Source organism: Takifugu flavidus, chromosome 14 (assembly GCF_003711565.1).
Source record: "Takifugu flavidus isolate HTHZ2018 chromosome 14, ASM371156v2, whole genome shotgun sequence".
NCBI lineage: Eukaryota > Metazoa > Chordata > Actinopteri > Tetraodontiformes > Tetraodontidae > Takifugu > Takifugu flavidus.
Window position 1 is genome coordinate 2592788 of NC_079533.1, and position 15737 is coordinate 2608524.

Here is a 15737-nt window from a genome sequence, read left to right on the forward strand (position 1 = left end):
GGACTGGGATCACATTTGCAAGGCCACATTCTCCTTTTATTCTCCTGTATTTGATATTAAATGTAGCTCCCCAGGCACATACCATGGTGATTACGCTCTTCAGTTACCTGGTGGATTCCTAATGTTTCCCCTCACTTTTTCAGCTGGATTCACCAGGAAATGGTTTCTATAAACTCTCCATGACAGCACTGATTTCCCCTGAGTTCAGCCATCCATTTTGTGTTAACCACCGCTTATTCTGAATTTGGGTCTTTGGTCTGGGAAGGGGGGGGCTCTGTAAGCAGCATTCACCTGGTGAGCAACAGCAATCCGATCCCAAAGGTGTGCCAGGAAACACACACCATTTGCTCCCACACACACTCCTAAGGGCAATTTAAAGTCTCCAATCAATATAACAGCCGTGTTTTTGGACAGTGGGAGGAAACCAGAGTTAAAGGTGCCAAACACCCCCACTATTTCTCCAGTTAAGTTTCATAATTGGAAAAGTTATCTTCTACAATTCTCTTGGCTATAAATTGACTTTCCTTATTTCACCTTCCACAGCTATTCTGTGTATTTCTGGTGCTTTCTCTCCTTTTGGAATCCTGACCAGTCACCGGTCAAATTTCGGACCTGCGTCGCCTTTCTCCGAGATTTATTTATTTATTTTGTTCCCAACATCATCTTTAGTATGGAAGCACGGATGTTTCATCTCATCAAACTTTAAAGAAAGATGAAGGACATCAGAGAGGGGATCTTGACCCACCGTCATGGGAGTGTCAGACCTCTCTCGAAGAGATGTCACTATCCCATTTAATGAATTCCTGACAAGTGTGACAGGGCAGGTTGACAGCTGATGTCTTCTTTGTCCTTATACATCATCCTCACTGCATACAATCAGGGCCACATAGAAGGAGCTGATGTGACACATGTCAAAAGTAGGTCTTGTACAAATAAAATGTGGAATCTGAAATTTTAGGGAGGTTTTTCGGGTTGCCGTGTTTTCTGACCGCAACTGTGACATTAAAAAGACGGAGCTTAATCTGATAATCAGTGCGTCACTACTTGAAGCTAAAGGCTTAGCTTACAATGCACGCTCTAGCTGAATATTACTTGGGAACCAAACCTTGTCATATCAGCTAATTTGACTATGACCAGGTAATAAAGAAGGTTAAAAATGTTCATATTTCTTGAGCTCCTACTGGCTCGTAATATGTGCTACAAGAAGATTGAGATATTGACCAATCAGGCGCTACCACTGGTTATCAACCCATCATATTTTCTTTAATTTTCTTTTTTTTATGAAATAATCACTTATGGACAGTGGTCAGAGACGACTATTGTTGGCAGAGAGATGATAACACCCCCCTCCCACACACACACACAAACACACATGCATACACACAACCTTTCCCACACACACACATATATATGTCCATACATTCCAAGAGCTGTTCCTGATCCCACTGACATGCATATTTTCTGGTTTATCGTTGTTTAGGTTGTTATTATGCTCCACAAAGAGCCAAAAACATACATAGAACATTGAACCCAGGAAATGCTGGGACATAACCTGGAAAAGCTTCTCGTTCTTTAAAGACTTAATTGAAAGTTTCACCTCATTTGTGAAATATGCCCAGATAACCAAAGGGGGTCTTGGAAATGGCCTTTGCCATATTAGGATCTAAAAAACAACCTCCCTGAATGGAGTTTATGGATATTGTCTTTGTGCGGGAATTTCTTTCCAAGCTCCTCCCACAAACCATACACAGGCATGGCAGGATTAGAGACACTAAAGGGTTCTTAGATGGGATTGTGTGTGAATGGTGTGTCGCCTCTGGCCTGCAGACCACTGAGCCAGTTTCCAGCATACCCCACCTGTACGGTACCACGCAATCAGAAATAAGCCCCAAACAATAAGTTCAAGCTGACGATCAACACGGTGTTGACTGACAAAATAAATATCAACCAGGTTTAGATATATCTAAACCTCTCACATCCTTCTACTCCACCGTGACTTTGCCCAGTGGAAGATGTTCCTCTCTTCTAAATATGACCTCATTGCTGCCTTGCCGGAGTCTGAGCAGCACCAACAGCAGTGGCTCAGTCTGGAGAGACTGGTGGGTGCAGCGCTCTCGGCAACAAAGCAGCAAATGAGATGTGACAGTTGCAAGTGAACGCAGCAGCAGCTGATGGGGCTGAAATGCAGCAGAAATTCGTCTGTATCACGTCATTCACCAGTTCGCCGCCAAGCTTTAGGAGGAATAAATACATATGGAGATCGGCGGTTTAGACCTCTTTGTTTTTATTCTAAATCTGTGTTTGTGTGTGATCAGGGAGCATCTGAAAGTCATGCGAGCTCTTGAATAGCAATATTATATCAAAGCAGAAACGGGAGCAGTGGTCGTATTGCCTGACCTTTGCTGAGGTTGAACAGCATTCATCAGTGACATATTCAACACTGACATATTATGGCGCATGTAACTTTCTCAAAACATGGTAGAAGAAAGTGTTTTCTTCATTCTTTGGTGGTGTCTGTGCCTGCAAATACATGCAGTAAGCAAAACATCTATGAAGGCTTTAAAAAAAAAGAGATGCAAGTGTGTGAAAAATGAAATATTCTATACAGATATCACGGGAGCATCACTCTTCATGCATTTCAAACTTGGTTTTAATTTGTCAATAAATATACATGAAAAATCATGTTTATCTGGGTATAAAGAGGAGCAAGTAGGCGAAATGTGGTGAAAGTATATTAGAAGTAGAATGGTTTTATAATAACAATGAGAATAAGGACTATTTGAGATTCTACTAGCGCAGCATCCTGAATGTACCTGCAAAGACTTTCATTTTTTAGCCTCCAGCTCGAACCCGAAGTGACTGAAGCTACTGGTCTCAACAGCTGCAGCAACATTAGACATGCTGGTCGGATACGAAGGCGTCCTGGCAGCACAAGATCACGACCACCAATGTTAACAAAGGCATCGGTTGGTCTCTTCGTATTTTCTTATGGTGTTCAGCAATCACAGCTGATTCATGAAGCCATTAATCTTCACCCTGTGAGATGAGTCTCACGCAACCTCAGCACTTCTGAGCCCAATTCAACACCACAGGAGACCAGACATTTTATCGGTAGGTGATTTTTGATGGAGTTGCGGCGCCACAAAAATGCAGAAGAGACAGTTAAGAGCACACTTGTCAGAAGCGTATGGGGACATTCGGAGAGCTTTGAGTACTGAGATGAGAGCAGGGGGAAAACATCTGTGCTAGAGACAATATATTCAGGTTCACACATGAAGATTGAACACACATACAACAGTTTCAGGTGTAAGAAGCAACTTCAGCAAAGGCATTCTCTGCACTTGGGATATTTTACTGTTGAAGGGGAAATAAAGGTAATAATATACTCGCCACATAAAAGGTAACCAGCTGTACAGAAGGTCAGCAGAGACAGGTCACTGGCTAATATTGCAGAAGAGCTCGGAAGATTGCACCAACAGCCCACAGGAGCAAAACTCCAAACCACAGAAACGGAGAGATGTTTAGAACCAGAGTTTCTACGTATGGAATTTAAGCTGCACGCTGCAGACAGGCCACTAGATTAAAGTAGCTTAAAGTATGGAATGGTGTTGCAATATTGGATGGTCCTTTTGGTACCTCTCCCAGGTTTGGATGGTAAGTTTGCACAAGGAGCCACACGTTTGATGTTTAGGGAGGTGTTTGTTGCCAGCAAAACTGGACAAAAAAGAGATTTCACCTCCCCAGCAGTAACTTTAGATTTAATCTCTTTATAGCGTGAACGTTTGTGCCATTACAAACCAGAACCGTCTATTTTGAAAAGCTCAATGTTTTATTTCCCCTGAGTCTATAATTTGTCAAGTCACACATCACAAATAGTTCTGTTTACCCTGAGGGGAGTGTTTAGGAAGGTCAGTACCTTCTCCAAACACACACCAATGTAACAGAAGCCAACATCAGAGAAAATTGGATTATAAAATATTAACTTATGCATTGAAAATAACTGCTATTCCTTATCAGTAGAGACTGAAAGCCTCATCCAGGAGAGAGGGATTTTTCTTTCTTTTTAATGCTGTTTCGGTATTCATGGGCAGGAGTTCCACGTGCTGTTGTGAACTGCTGTACGATGACCTCACTGTGACCCTGTTAAGAACACACTCCTGGCACTTAATGACAGAGAATTCTTGCTGAAGGCGGCATAGAGTTCTTTTTATAAGATGGGGGTGTGCAGCGCTGTGTTGGTGGACATGTCCAGCACTCACTGACCTAGATACATTTTGGGGTTTGGACCTGTGTGGCTGTTGTGCGGCAGTGCACACAATGTCGCACTCGTATTCAAACCGATGATGTACTGTCGGACAGTCGAATGCACCCGCAACACTCTGCCAAAAAAAACGCATTGTAGCATTCAGATAATAGTTAGATACAATTCATAAACACAAGAAAGCAAATATATATATAAAATATTGTTAATGCTGAAACAGCTCCCCCGTTGTCCTTGCCACATGTTCATAAAAGGGGAAAGTGGCTTCAGCACTGGGGGGTTTGCCAGTGTAATATTTGCTTGGGATAAAAACCAAAGGTCATTGTGATAATCTAAATCAAAAGAGATAGCCTCGGTGTTAGTGCACGTTTGCCGAAATGGCTTTGCGAATATTGTTTGGGGACTTGGACTAAAATCACTTGGCCAACTCTTTATTAGAAGATATGAGCTTAATTACACCTGCAGACACGTCATCGGATGGATTTTATTCCGCAGATTGATTTCCCTGTGGCTCAGTTGTAGCCACAGCTGTTCCGAGCGTCAAATCTGGCCGCGCAATCTAGCCAAATCCATCCAGTTTCTGATGAACAGCTGCATCGTTTGATTAATTGAAAAAGTCACTTTGTTACATGAAACTGGTCTGCAATAGCCCCCTGTGGCCATTATACTTTACAACGTTTTACCAAAACACTAAGAGGTCACTGTTTCTTTAATAACTGGTGATATTTAAAGGTCTTTTTTCACTGATAGGATCGATATTGGTTTATTTTCAACCCAAAAAGAAGAAAGAAAAAGAAATCCTAGGCCCAGGCTCACCTGTGTCGACACAGAACAGCTCAAGTTCTGAACCAAACCAGCTTTTAGATCGGTTCAGTTGTGTGTTAGAAGTTTCTTCTCTGATATCAGCCCACACGAAGACTCTTCCTGGCATGTGTCAAGGCTCCCCATTCACTGACCATCCATTACTGGCATGTTCAAAGATGGTGACAGCCTCATTGAGCCACCAGTGTCAAGATCCGTTGTTTACTGATGCTCAGAGCCAGTGTTCTCGTAAATGCCTTAGCCTCCAATGAATAAGTGCTTGTGCACACTATTGTTGCACTACCGGAGCTGCGTGAGTGACTCTCTGTTAATTACTGCTCCGTTGTAGAGCCCTCCCCACAGTCTCCCAGTGTCTCAGATTCCCAATTTCCAAACGCATTTTCCACCACAAATGTGGCGTTGTGGGCCGGGGAAAAGACGTGGCAATATGAAAGTTGTTTTTCAGCGGTCGAATCTTTCACACTGGACCTTAAAGCAGAAATGTTTTTCAGCCATAAATTTCAATTGCACTGGCGGCCCTGTCATCTAATTGGTTACAGAAAACACCTCCCGTCACCGTGTGAACGTGCGCAGCTCTATCTTCCTGAGTCATATACAGCCGCACAGATATCCATATGCCCTACAGCACTCGTATCTCAGTATCTTTTCCTTTGATCAGGAGTGGCTGGATAAACAGCAAAAATGATTTTCTCTCCCCAAAGAGAAGAAACCCAGTCCAGTTGACAGAGAAAACTACCTTGGATACAATGACCTGGATGATTGAGAATCTACACAGACATTTCCCCAAAAATATCTGGATTTTTTTTTCATTTATTGGCCAGACATCCATTTATGTCTCCATAATTCGATAAATTCTACCATCTATGGAAATTTGGAGCATGCACGCTTGTATTATCTTGTATTATTATTGTCGCCTTCATAAGCTGTATACTGACCTCCGACCCCGCTGACCCACCCAACCCGCAGCTTATTTTAATTAATATAATATATCTCTATGTTCTACCTATTCTCTCCTCTCCTCTCCTCTCCTCTCCTCTCCTCTCTCTCTCCTCTCCTCTCCTCTCCTCTCCTCTCCTCTCCTCTCCTCTCCTCTCCTCTCCTCTCCTCTCCTCTCTCTCTACCCAGCCGGCCATCAGCAGGAGGGTCCCCCTACATGAGCCTGGTCCTGCTCAAGGTTTCTTCCTGTTAAAGGGGAGTTTTTCCTGCCACTGTTGCTTGTTGGGGGTCAGGCCCTGGGATTCTGCACCTAGAAACAATTTTGATTGTAACAGACGCTGTATAAATAGAATTGATTGATTGATATAACCCAAGAGCATCAGGGTTGCATTTATTCCTGTCCATAGATCAGAATACTCTCTCCTGCCCTTTTGATGCCAGAGTATCACTATGCAAACACTGATTCTGAGGTGGAGGAGGACCGGACACGCTGGCTTCACTGCCGTCCAAGTCTCTGGCCCCTGGATTTGGGTCCAGATGGGTGAAATATTTAACACACCAACCTTTCAATGAATTCACAGGTGCGAAAATGAATGTGTCAGACAAAACAAGCAGCTAATAGAACTCTGTCTGTTATTATCCAGTTCTATTCCAAAGCCTTTTTTTCCCCCATTGCAATTTCATCTCATCTAAAAGATGCAGGTAAACAACCAGTCAGAGATATTTATAGTAGAGTTGGAGTGCTTTCAGAACATGCTGGGGGCACCTGCAGTTCAACTCATGCACATATCACAGTAGGACACCAACACCGACTTAAATGCAGAACTTTTCCTCCAGAACCGACACTTCATATCAAGCTGTGTGGCTATCTATCTACTCTATTTTTGATTGTGTTGCTTTGTCTTTGCTGTCTCTCATGATTGTGTTAAATCATGCAAATTAGCTCTGAGTAATGTGTGTGCCTCTGTTATATAGGGAGAAGCATGTGTGAAATAAAATGATTGTAAATCAGGAGACATTGCAGCCTCTAATCAGCCTTTTTACTCGAGCAATGTTGCTGCGTAGGAAATGAAAATTCCCATTTTTCCCGATACTCCTGTCTGTTGTCTGTCCTCTGAAAGTGAGGTTCTTTTTTTGTGCTTTAGTCCTTCATTGGAGTTAAAAAATCAGGGTTCACAGCTGCTGAAGGATGATGCTGGGAACAATAGGAGCTGTCATGTTGTAGACACATTTTTCTTGTCTCCACTGCCTCAGTTGCGATTATGTAAGTGAAAGAGGTGACATCAAACGACACTATTGTTTTATCCGGAGTCACTTTAGACTTTGTTTTATTCGAGTGAGGATTGTTGTTTTCTCACGTGTTAAGCTAAAGTTTGAGGAGGTCATTTCCATTGTTGCATAACTGATAGTGGAGCTGAGTGCTGTTCCAACCAAGCTTGGCGGCAGAACCCTTGAAACACAACAGCCGCCAAAAGAGTCCAGCAGCCAATCAAAAAGTCCATTTATGATTATAAGCCGCCTCAAGGTAAAGAGCTGCCGTGTAAAACCAAGGTTATGAGGACTCAGCGACAACAGGAAGCTGTCTGAAATGTCATAATGTATCTGCAAAATCAGGTCATTATCATCAACGTCCAGTCAGTTTCATGTTCAGGTATAATGACGACAATCTCAGGGTGCAGCTTCATATTACTGTATGTACCTTAATGAGGTCCCCCCACCCCCCATCCCCCTCCCCTCCTCTCTCCTCTCCTCTCCTCCTCATATCCCCTCCTCCTCTCCTCTCCCATCTCCCCTCCCCTGTTTTGTTATTGATGCTGAAGTATTTTGATGTCGTGCTACAATCAAACTTTTCGAAAAGAAAATGAGTTCCATCAAATTACAAAAGCAATTTCACATCGATTGTTGTCCTTGTGTGACGCAGCCACAACCAGTTGCACCTTCAACAGCATGAAAACAACAAAAAGAGAGCAGAGAGGAGTAACAAAGGTACCCTGCGGTGGGAAAACAGCATAAATTACTTTTATGCCACAATAAAATACAAACTTTACATGTGAAACTGCTGCAGGTAAAAAAAACAAAACTACACACTTCCATTTGGAGGCTGTCACAGAAAACACATAAAGATGAATATTAGGTGGAAATTAATGGAATGAAATATCACTCCAGTGACGAGATCACTAAACACATTTCTAAGGACAAGATGAGAAAAAAGCTCCATCGCATGAGTCCGTGTTTCAGCAGTGAAACAGTAAGACAGAAGGTTGGAGACCTTTACAGGGATGGAGTGAAGTAGAAAGAGTCTTACCTGAGAACACAATCACAGCGGACATCCATGTCAGAACGATGAAAAACACAGAGTTGTACATGTTTCTGGAGTCTGATCCTATTAGCTTGTCTTTGCAGTGCTCTCCACTATGTTTTTTTTCCTCTTTTTCCTTAAATCTACTGATCTTTTAATCCCCTTTGCTTGTGGAGTTAAAGAGACTTTCAGTCCAGTGTTGTAGCCGGCTGCAGCCTAAACACTGGCAGATTTCTCCTGCAGACTGTGGTCTCCCCTCTTCCAGCACTACAGCACACAGTGGAACCAACAATTCTAACCGAAGCAGAGGAGGGTCCTTTCTGCTCCGCTGCTATTGGCCACAGCTTCTGTCACTCAATCATGAACAGTCCTAGCTCTGTTTTTCTTTCTTAAATGGCCTCCCTTTCTCTTTTTTCCCTCGTTTTTTTTTTCCTGACAGAACTAGAGCAAGCTTTAAAAAGGATGATTCAGGATTAGAATTCAGTTTAGGCTAAATGTGGAGCAGCTTTGCTAATTAATACAAAGATGATCTGGCATTAGTGCAATTTGCAGGAGATATTTCTTGGTGTATTTTTTGTCCTTGCTTGACACTCATTCATTGCTTTAAAGTGTGTTTTTCCCCTCTACTCACTATTCTAGAAACATATATGGATGAAGATAAATCACACACTCACATTTATTTTCCGTTAACTGTTACTCCTAATAAGGGTCGTGGAGACAGCTGGAGTCTACGCCAGCCGAGGCAGCAGTCCACCCTCGATAACACATTTTGCCATTACAACACATTTGTGGAAAATGAAGAAAAATGACTTGTTTGCACGAGTGTTCACAGGGCAATCTTATGATCAAATTTCATCTTCATCATTCCTGCTTTTCAAGAACGTCAAAGATGCGAAAGGATGAAAACATTCAAAGAAAAACTAGGAAACTAGGAAAAAATAGGAAAATTAGCTTAAAAAGGAAGCATCACAGAATAGTTAATATATTAGAAGCCATTCTGAGAAGGAGTGTTTTGAGGTCTGGGCAGTTAAAGGTGGGGGCTAAGGTGGAAAAGGCTCTGTTGCAAAGAAAATAGCACCTTTCAAGTTACTATCGACTACACGTTGCCTGAAATGCTAAGGAAATGAAGGCTAAACCCTTGTTTGCATTATTTCTTTGTCTTCTACATTACATAATAGTGAAGGACACATGTTGAAGATAATTTGCTTTTGCTTCTTCCACAGCTTCATTTCTCAAACAAATAGACTTTTTACCTGGTGAATTATTTCTGCAATATGACATCTCATGATACTTTAAGTTAAGTTCAGCCATTTATTTATATCCCAGACTCTAACACACGTCATTCATTCACTCACACACCCACACGTACGAATGCTTTGGCAGTGAAGGTTACCACGTTTGCTCAGATACTTAGTTTTTAAATGCAAATTGAAGAAAATAAATAAATAGTTTCAATTTAAATAACATAGTGATAATAAAAGAAAAAGAAAACCCAAGAAATATTTTCAATGAATTAAAGACACATGATTGAACTCAGTCTTGCGATGATCCCGAACCTTTTCATAATCTATCTATTTTCTAACATCTATGTAAACTGAAAAGATGGGATTTATGGGAGCAGCGTTGGAGTCAGTCAGGAAAGTAAGGTGGAGTGGCACTTTACCACATTTTACAAGATGTCTGACCACATTTCCCATCTGGCAGGCGTCTGGCAGGTGGTGAGCTAAAAACAGGTTTGCAGCAGTAGCTATTGTTGTTTGAATGATGCTTGACTTGCAGCCCCAGCTTTCTTTGCAGGATTTACAAAGTGGCCCATAGCTGATTCCTTATGCAAGGATCACAAAAATAGCCTGTCAAGACTTTCAACAACTGGAGGAAAGGCAAATGGGCCATTTCCCCCTCTGTACACAAAATTCTTAAAGAAAACGATGCTGCATCTGGAGTCATGGGAAAAAGGGGGCCTCCTGATAAGGCTGGGTCAGGAGTGTGAGGACAGATTCAAAGGCTCTGTGTGCCTGGAGTCCCGTGTCGCATTCATTTTAAACCTCTTCAAGGATGTGAGCATATCTGCGTTTTCTGAACATTTGGTTGTGCTGTTCCCTCCCAGTGTTGTTAATTTAGAGGTGCTGCAGATGTCTGCAAAAATTCCATCCTTTCAAACTCAGACAAGGATATCGCGAAGATTGCGGATGCAAAGAAGCTCGCCAACATCTGTACAGGACTGTGGATGGTGCTGTCCTTTTTATCTCAACGCATCATTTTGAACCTGCCTTCTCCATCATAAATTTATCAAGTGGACATTCCTAACTCGCCTCGTTGATGTAAACTCTCAGGACTACAAGGCCCTTGTGGACAGTACGCAGTGTCAAACATCTCATCAAGATCATGTATGCATGTGATATTGTGATAGATATGAGTATAGCATAATAGTACATAAAATGAGGGAGTTGAGGCAGCTCGCAACTTGATTGACTGTTTGAAAGTAGTTCTCATCACAAAGAAGGTTGGAGACCGCTGATCTATTCATTTATAGATAAGTATGGTGTGTATCCTGGTGTGTCAAATAATGTGGAATTCACCCAGTCATTACTAATAAGCAGGCAGACGTGCTATCAAATAATCAGACATGTTATGAAAGACTTTTGTGGCACTGATGGGAAGTGGTCATTAAGACAGAACAGAAGAGGGAGGGGTACTGTGGTTAATTTGGGGTCTCCAGCAGCGGGTCAAGCCTTTTAATGAAGGGAGAAGATGTTGGCATCTTTTTGAAGTGGTGCTTGTTTTATAAGACTCTGGTAAGACTCTAAGAAACCCATCTTGGAAGCACATTTATTTAGGTTTTTCCTGGGTTTCCAATACAGGTTTCAAAATAAAAACCTGAATGTTTGATAAAGTGTATAATTGCACTCGTTTTTGGGCACGAGTTTCGCAATTCTCTTGAAATCTCGTCTCACAACTCATTCAAAACTTGTCGTGTATCAGTACTGTTGTAGTTACATCGACAGCAGTTGCTTTTTCCTAAAGAACAGAAGAAGGCAACAGATGAGAGTCAAGATCAAGACCAGGAGGGACGAGACCAAGTCCAAGACTGAGGCCAAACTGTTTAAAAAAGAGGCATTCATTTCTTTTTCATATTGAAAATTCTAATAAAATATTCTGTCTCCTCTTCTGTTCATATGTACCACACCACCATGTTGTCTCATAGATACCTGCTTACCTTGACACAGACATCATATAATAACGTTTGAGAGATTGTTTAAAAAAAAAAAAAAAAAATTCAGGCATTTCTCTTTCCAGTTTTTATAGCACTATTAATTTTTTGCACAGTTCTAAAGGTGATGGAGACCCAGTGAGTCACCTGAACTAAATTCAAGTTCAAAGAAAAATTGTGATTTTGTGTTGCAAATACGGTTTTGTGTAACTACAAAATGTTCACGTCGCACAAATCAAGTATGTAGAACGCAAAATTTAGAAATTATTAAATTCCTAAATAAAGTCATAGCTGCACTGTCAGAACTTTGAAATGGAGAGAGGAGTTTATGGTCTGCCTGCCTGCCTGCCTGCCTAATAATCTTCATATAGTTTTAGTTATATATAGTTATATAGTTATGCACTAATTCCATTTAAATGATCAACAATATGTTGCAATTGCTAAAATGTTGCATTTCTGTTATACAGAAACTTTTTTGTATGATTTATACTCATTTTGGCATGTGCAATCCATGACTGTGCCAGGGTGTACCAGCATCTGGTAATTTAGGTGTTTAATTGAACCCGTTATCCAATAATTAAAATGTTTCCACTGACTTTTGAAGTGTCCAACCATCAATCCTTTCTGTTTTCCTCACAAGGCCACATCAGTCAGAATACCAACAAGATGAGGACAATCAGTCAGCCAGGCTGCTTGGGGAATTTACCTGGGAAAGACAGGGGCTCCATTAATACCCCTCCTCTCATTCCTCTTTATTTGCCAGGAACGCCTTAAAGTAAATGGGTGCTCCGAGTGAAAGGGCAGTTTACAAATCGAAAATATTTCCCACAACCTTAAAAGCGATGGCATTTTTATCCCGTGTAGAATTAGCTGCACTTTACTCCCTCGTGCAGATGGTAGTGAGCAATTTTTATTCCATTTGGCCACAAAATGGAAGAGAGGAGAGGAAATTGCAGGGGAGACATGAGAAGAGACATTCTGTATCACCTTTGACAAGATACCTTCAGATGTCCATGAAAAAGATTAATGACATTACAATTAGCAAATAAATGTTTTCGTCATCGTAACGTCTTCTCGGTGTACCCTACAAGCAAGAAAAGCTTGATCAAAAAGCAAAAACCTGACCAACACATGTTTCATCTATTCCAGAACCTTCTGCTTCAACATCATTAGTTTTAGTTGTCGTCATGTATCACAACATGAGCTGGCTGTTCTAATTTGTCTGCTTGGTATTTTTATTTTTTATTGGTTTATCCTGTCCTCTCTGTCTCTGTCTCCCCTCCCTCCTTCTCCTCATGTCTCCTGTCTACCTACTTTAACCCCAATTACCCACATGTGTTCCTCTTACACCTAACTACCCCTGCTGCCCTTCCTCCCCTCATGTGTTTGCAGCGACTTCTCCTTCCCTCCAGAGTCCCTTTCGTCAAAGCGCCTAACATTACCCATTGTATCCTGTTCTTTGGACTATTAGTGCTTGAATGATTGAAACGATTTTCTTTTGAATGGGATTTAAAGACCTCTTGCTGATGTAAATTTCTTAAAAAAAAAAAAAAAAAAAAGATTGAAACTTTCCCACTCCTAAACTTGGTTTTGTATTAGAATTCTGCTTAAGTCTTTCCGACAATACAGTGCAGCCAATCATGGAGTCTGTGGATATCAGGGCCTGAGGTAAGAATTTAGAGACTAGACCTTCAGTAAGGTGGAGTTTGGTTGGAGCATCACTTCACTAATCGTTATTGAGTCTCTCAATGACGTATGCTACCTGGCTTGTTGTAAAGTCGTTATAGTTACTGTACCTTTCAAAGTGAATGCATATACAGCTTTAGAAAAAATAGCATCAGTAGTAATATTAAGCAAGCATTATCACTATAAACAAGGTTAGCCATGCTGGATAGGTTGGTAATGTGACTTATTTGTGATGCACTTCCACTATGAGTGGGCTTGCTGAGTGCACGGGAAATGATTGACACCTTGCAGTCTTGCACTTTGTCTCTGATTGGTTGTTGTTGCTTGGGCGCTGGGGTTTCTTGCAAATCCAATTAAAGGCATACTGGGCCAGAGAGGGCTGGATTCTTTAACAGATCATTTTACTCATTTACTAATGTCAAGTTAGTAGTGACTGGTTTAAAAAAAATTGACAAAAAGTAAGTTAAAAAAAAACCTGGACCTTTAAAATAAGCCAATATTTTAAAGCATCCAACATCACATAGAATGTTTAAAATATTTTAGAATTTCTGGACAGTCTAGGAGAGTCAATAATTGCTGAATTAACATAAATACATGTGCTGACCCTCTTGGGTTTGGTTAGCAGAGACTCATATGAGCCTGATCAACAAAGATGGGTTCAGCTAACAGTAAGGGACCAGTGGTTTGTCCAGATTCCTCCCCCCTCGTGTGGGAGTCATTGTGTCATGTGTAGGTGCTCTTTAAGGTGTGAAACCTCACTCAGTTGATGACAACTTATGCCTCTATCTACCAACCATAAAACCACCAGTTCCAACCAGATCATTGTAGATCCTGTGTGGTAAGGCTTGGCTCCCTTTTCTTGAGAATTTTTTGAGATTGAACTTTTGCAAGTCATTTCTCATGAGTTTTTACCTGCCTCCATTATCTGGTCTTCCTATTTTTCCAGCTGCCTGTTCACTACTGCTCGGATCAGCCTGCACATTGCCCACCTGTGGCATCTTTACCGATTGTAACCTTTTTGAAATTAAACCTTTTTATGGTCAGGTTTGTCTGTGTCTGCCTGGTGGGTCCTGTTTCTGGCTTCGCTTGGCGTTACAGAATGATCCGACCACAATGGACCCAGTAGACTTGAGTGAGTGGACTTTAACACCAGCAGTCACCACAGACTCTAACTCTGTTCCAGCTGTTGCAGTGCCAGAGGACAACAGGAGGAGCCCCTCCAAACCAGTTCTCATTACAATAAAGCAATTACCGTAAATTAGCGGTCTCCTCCTACACCAGGTCGCCATACAGTGATTCAGGTTTACCTACATTTACCAGTAGTTGACATCAGAGGACCGTGGAGGTCAGTCCAGCCAAACATGGTCCACCCAAGATATGACCGATGCTTGCAAAGACCAAATTCCCTCAGAGAGGGAGGTAAGATTCTCATGTTTAGACTTTCCAGTGATGATTTTGGGGGGAAATGAATCTACATGCAGGGGTAATGTACTGATGAAACGCTCTGAATGGGGTAACCAAGCTAATGACCCATACAGACCGAGCTCATAGCAGTCTGTCATGAACTGAAACACACTTTGCCACCATTGGCCTGTTTGTTGGAGTAAACTTTGTAATCCCAAATTTTATGTTTCATGTACCCAGGATCAATGCCCGTTGTGCAAATGTGGCATCATAGTCAAGTACTGCAACATACAAACAGGTGGTGAACTGTAAAATGTGTCCCAGTGAGGTGTTCATACCTCAAAAGTTAAATCAGCGTAGTTTCATAACAGAGTTGAATGAGCTCTGACCAACAGATGCTGGTACGTTTCTACCTGGTATGGGAGACTTATTGGTGACATTCCACATTAAAACAAGATTTTTGGGGGGCAGAGTGTTCTTGAGGGGTGGGAGGAAAGGTAGATTTATCATTCTGCGAAACGCTACACCAGCTCGTGTGCAGGAACTCACAGGTGGGTGGACACAGTGAGGCAGAAGCACTCAGGAGTAAGGCTCTAAAAACAAGATAAGATGCCTTTATTGTCACTGCATTTAAATACGATGAAATTGCGACTGCCCATCACAGTGGTGGCATACATTTATTTACATTCATCACACAATATAAAGGCATGAATAAGAAAAATGATCTTTAACACAAAAAGAAGGAATAAATAAATTAAAGGATAAGAAAAATGAGCACAACATGGCAGGTTGCTGGGAAGTGCTTGTGGTGGTAGTATATATACATTCACATTCACTCCTACATACATATGCATACACAGACACATAGAGCAAATACTATACCTATATATGTATGGAGTTGTGAGATTACAGTGTGTGTTTGCTGAGAGTCCAGATGGCTTTCAGGAAAAACCTGTGAGCCTGATGGGGTGTTGTTTGTGTTGACTTTTATCGCCTCCCTGAGGACAAAATCTCAGAGTCTAAAAAACAAATTTTCCCAGCAGGTACAGAAGTGGCAAGAAAAATCACAAAATCCGGGAAACAAGCGAAGGTTTAAAAAATAAGGAACCATAAGACAA

At 41.5% G+C, this 15737-nt stretch overlaps 1 protein-coding gene across 1 annotated transcript in view; it reads right to left on the bottom strand.

Annotated features, from left to right (window-relative positions):
* The window catches only part of opcml (opioid binding protein/cell adhesion molecule-like), a 155315-nt gene extending 146726 nt beyond the window's left edge, over positions 1–8589 (bottom strand). Inside the window, exon 1 of the mRNA XM_057054320.1 lies at positions 8325–8589. Within this exon, the coding sequence (XP_056910300.1) occupies positions 8325–8385 (61 nt within the window). The 5' untranslated portion in view covers positions 8386–8589. The remainder of the gene's footprint in view (positions 1–8324) is intronic.
* Between the last annotated feature and the right edge of the window lie 7148 nt (positions 8590–15737).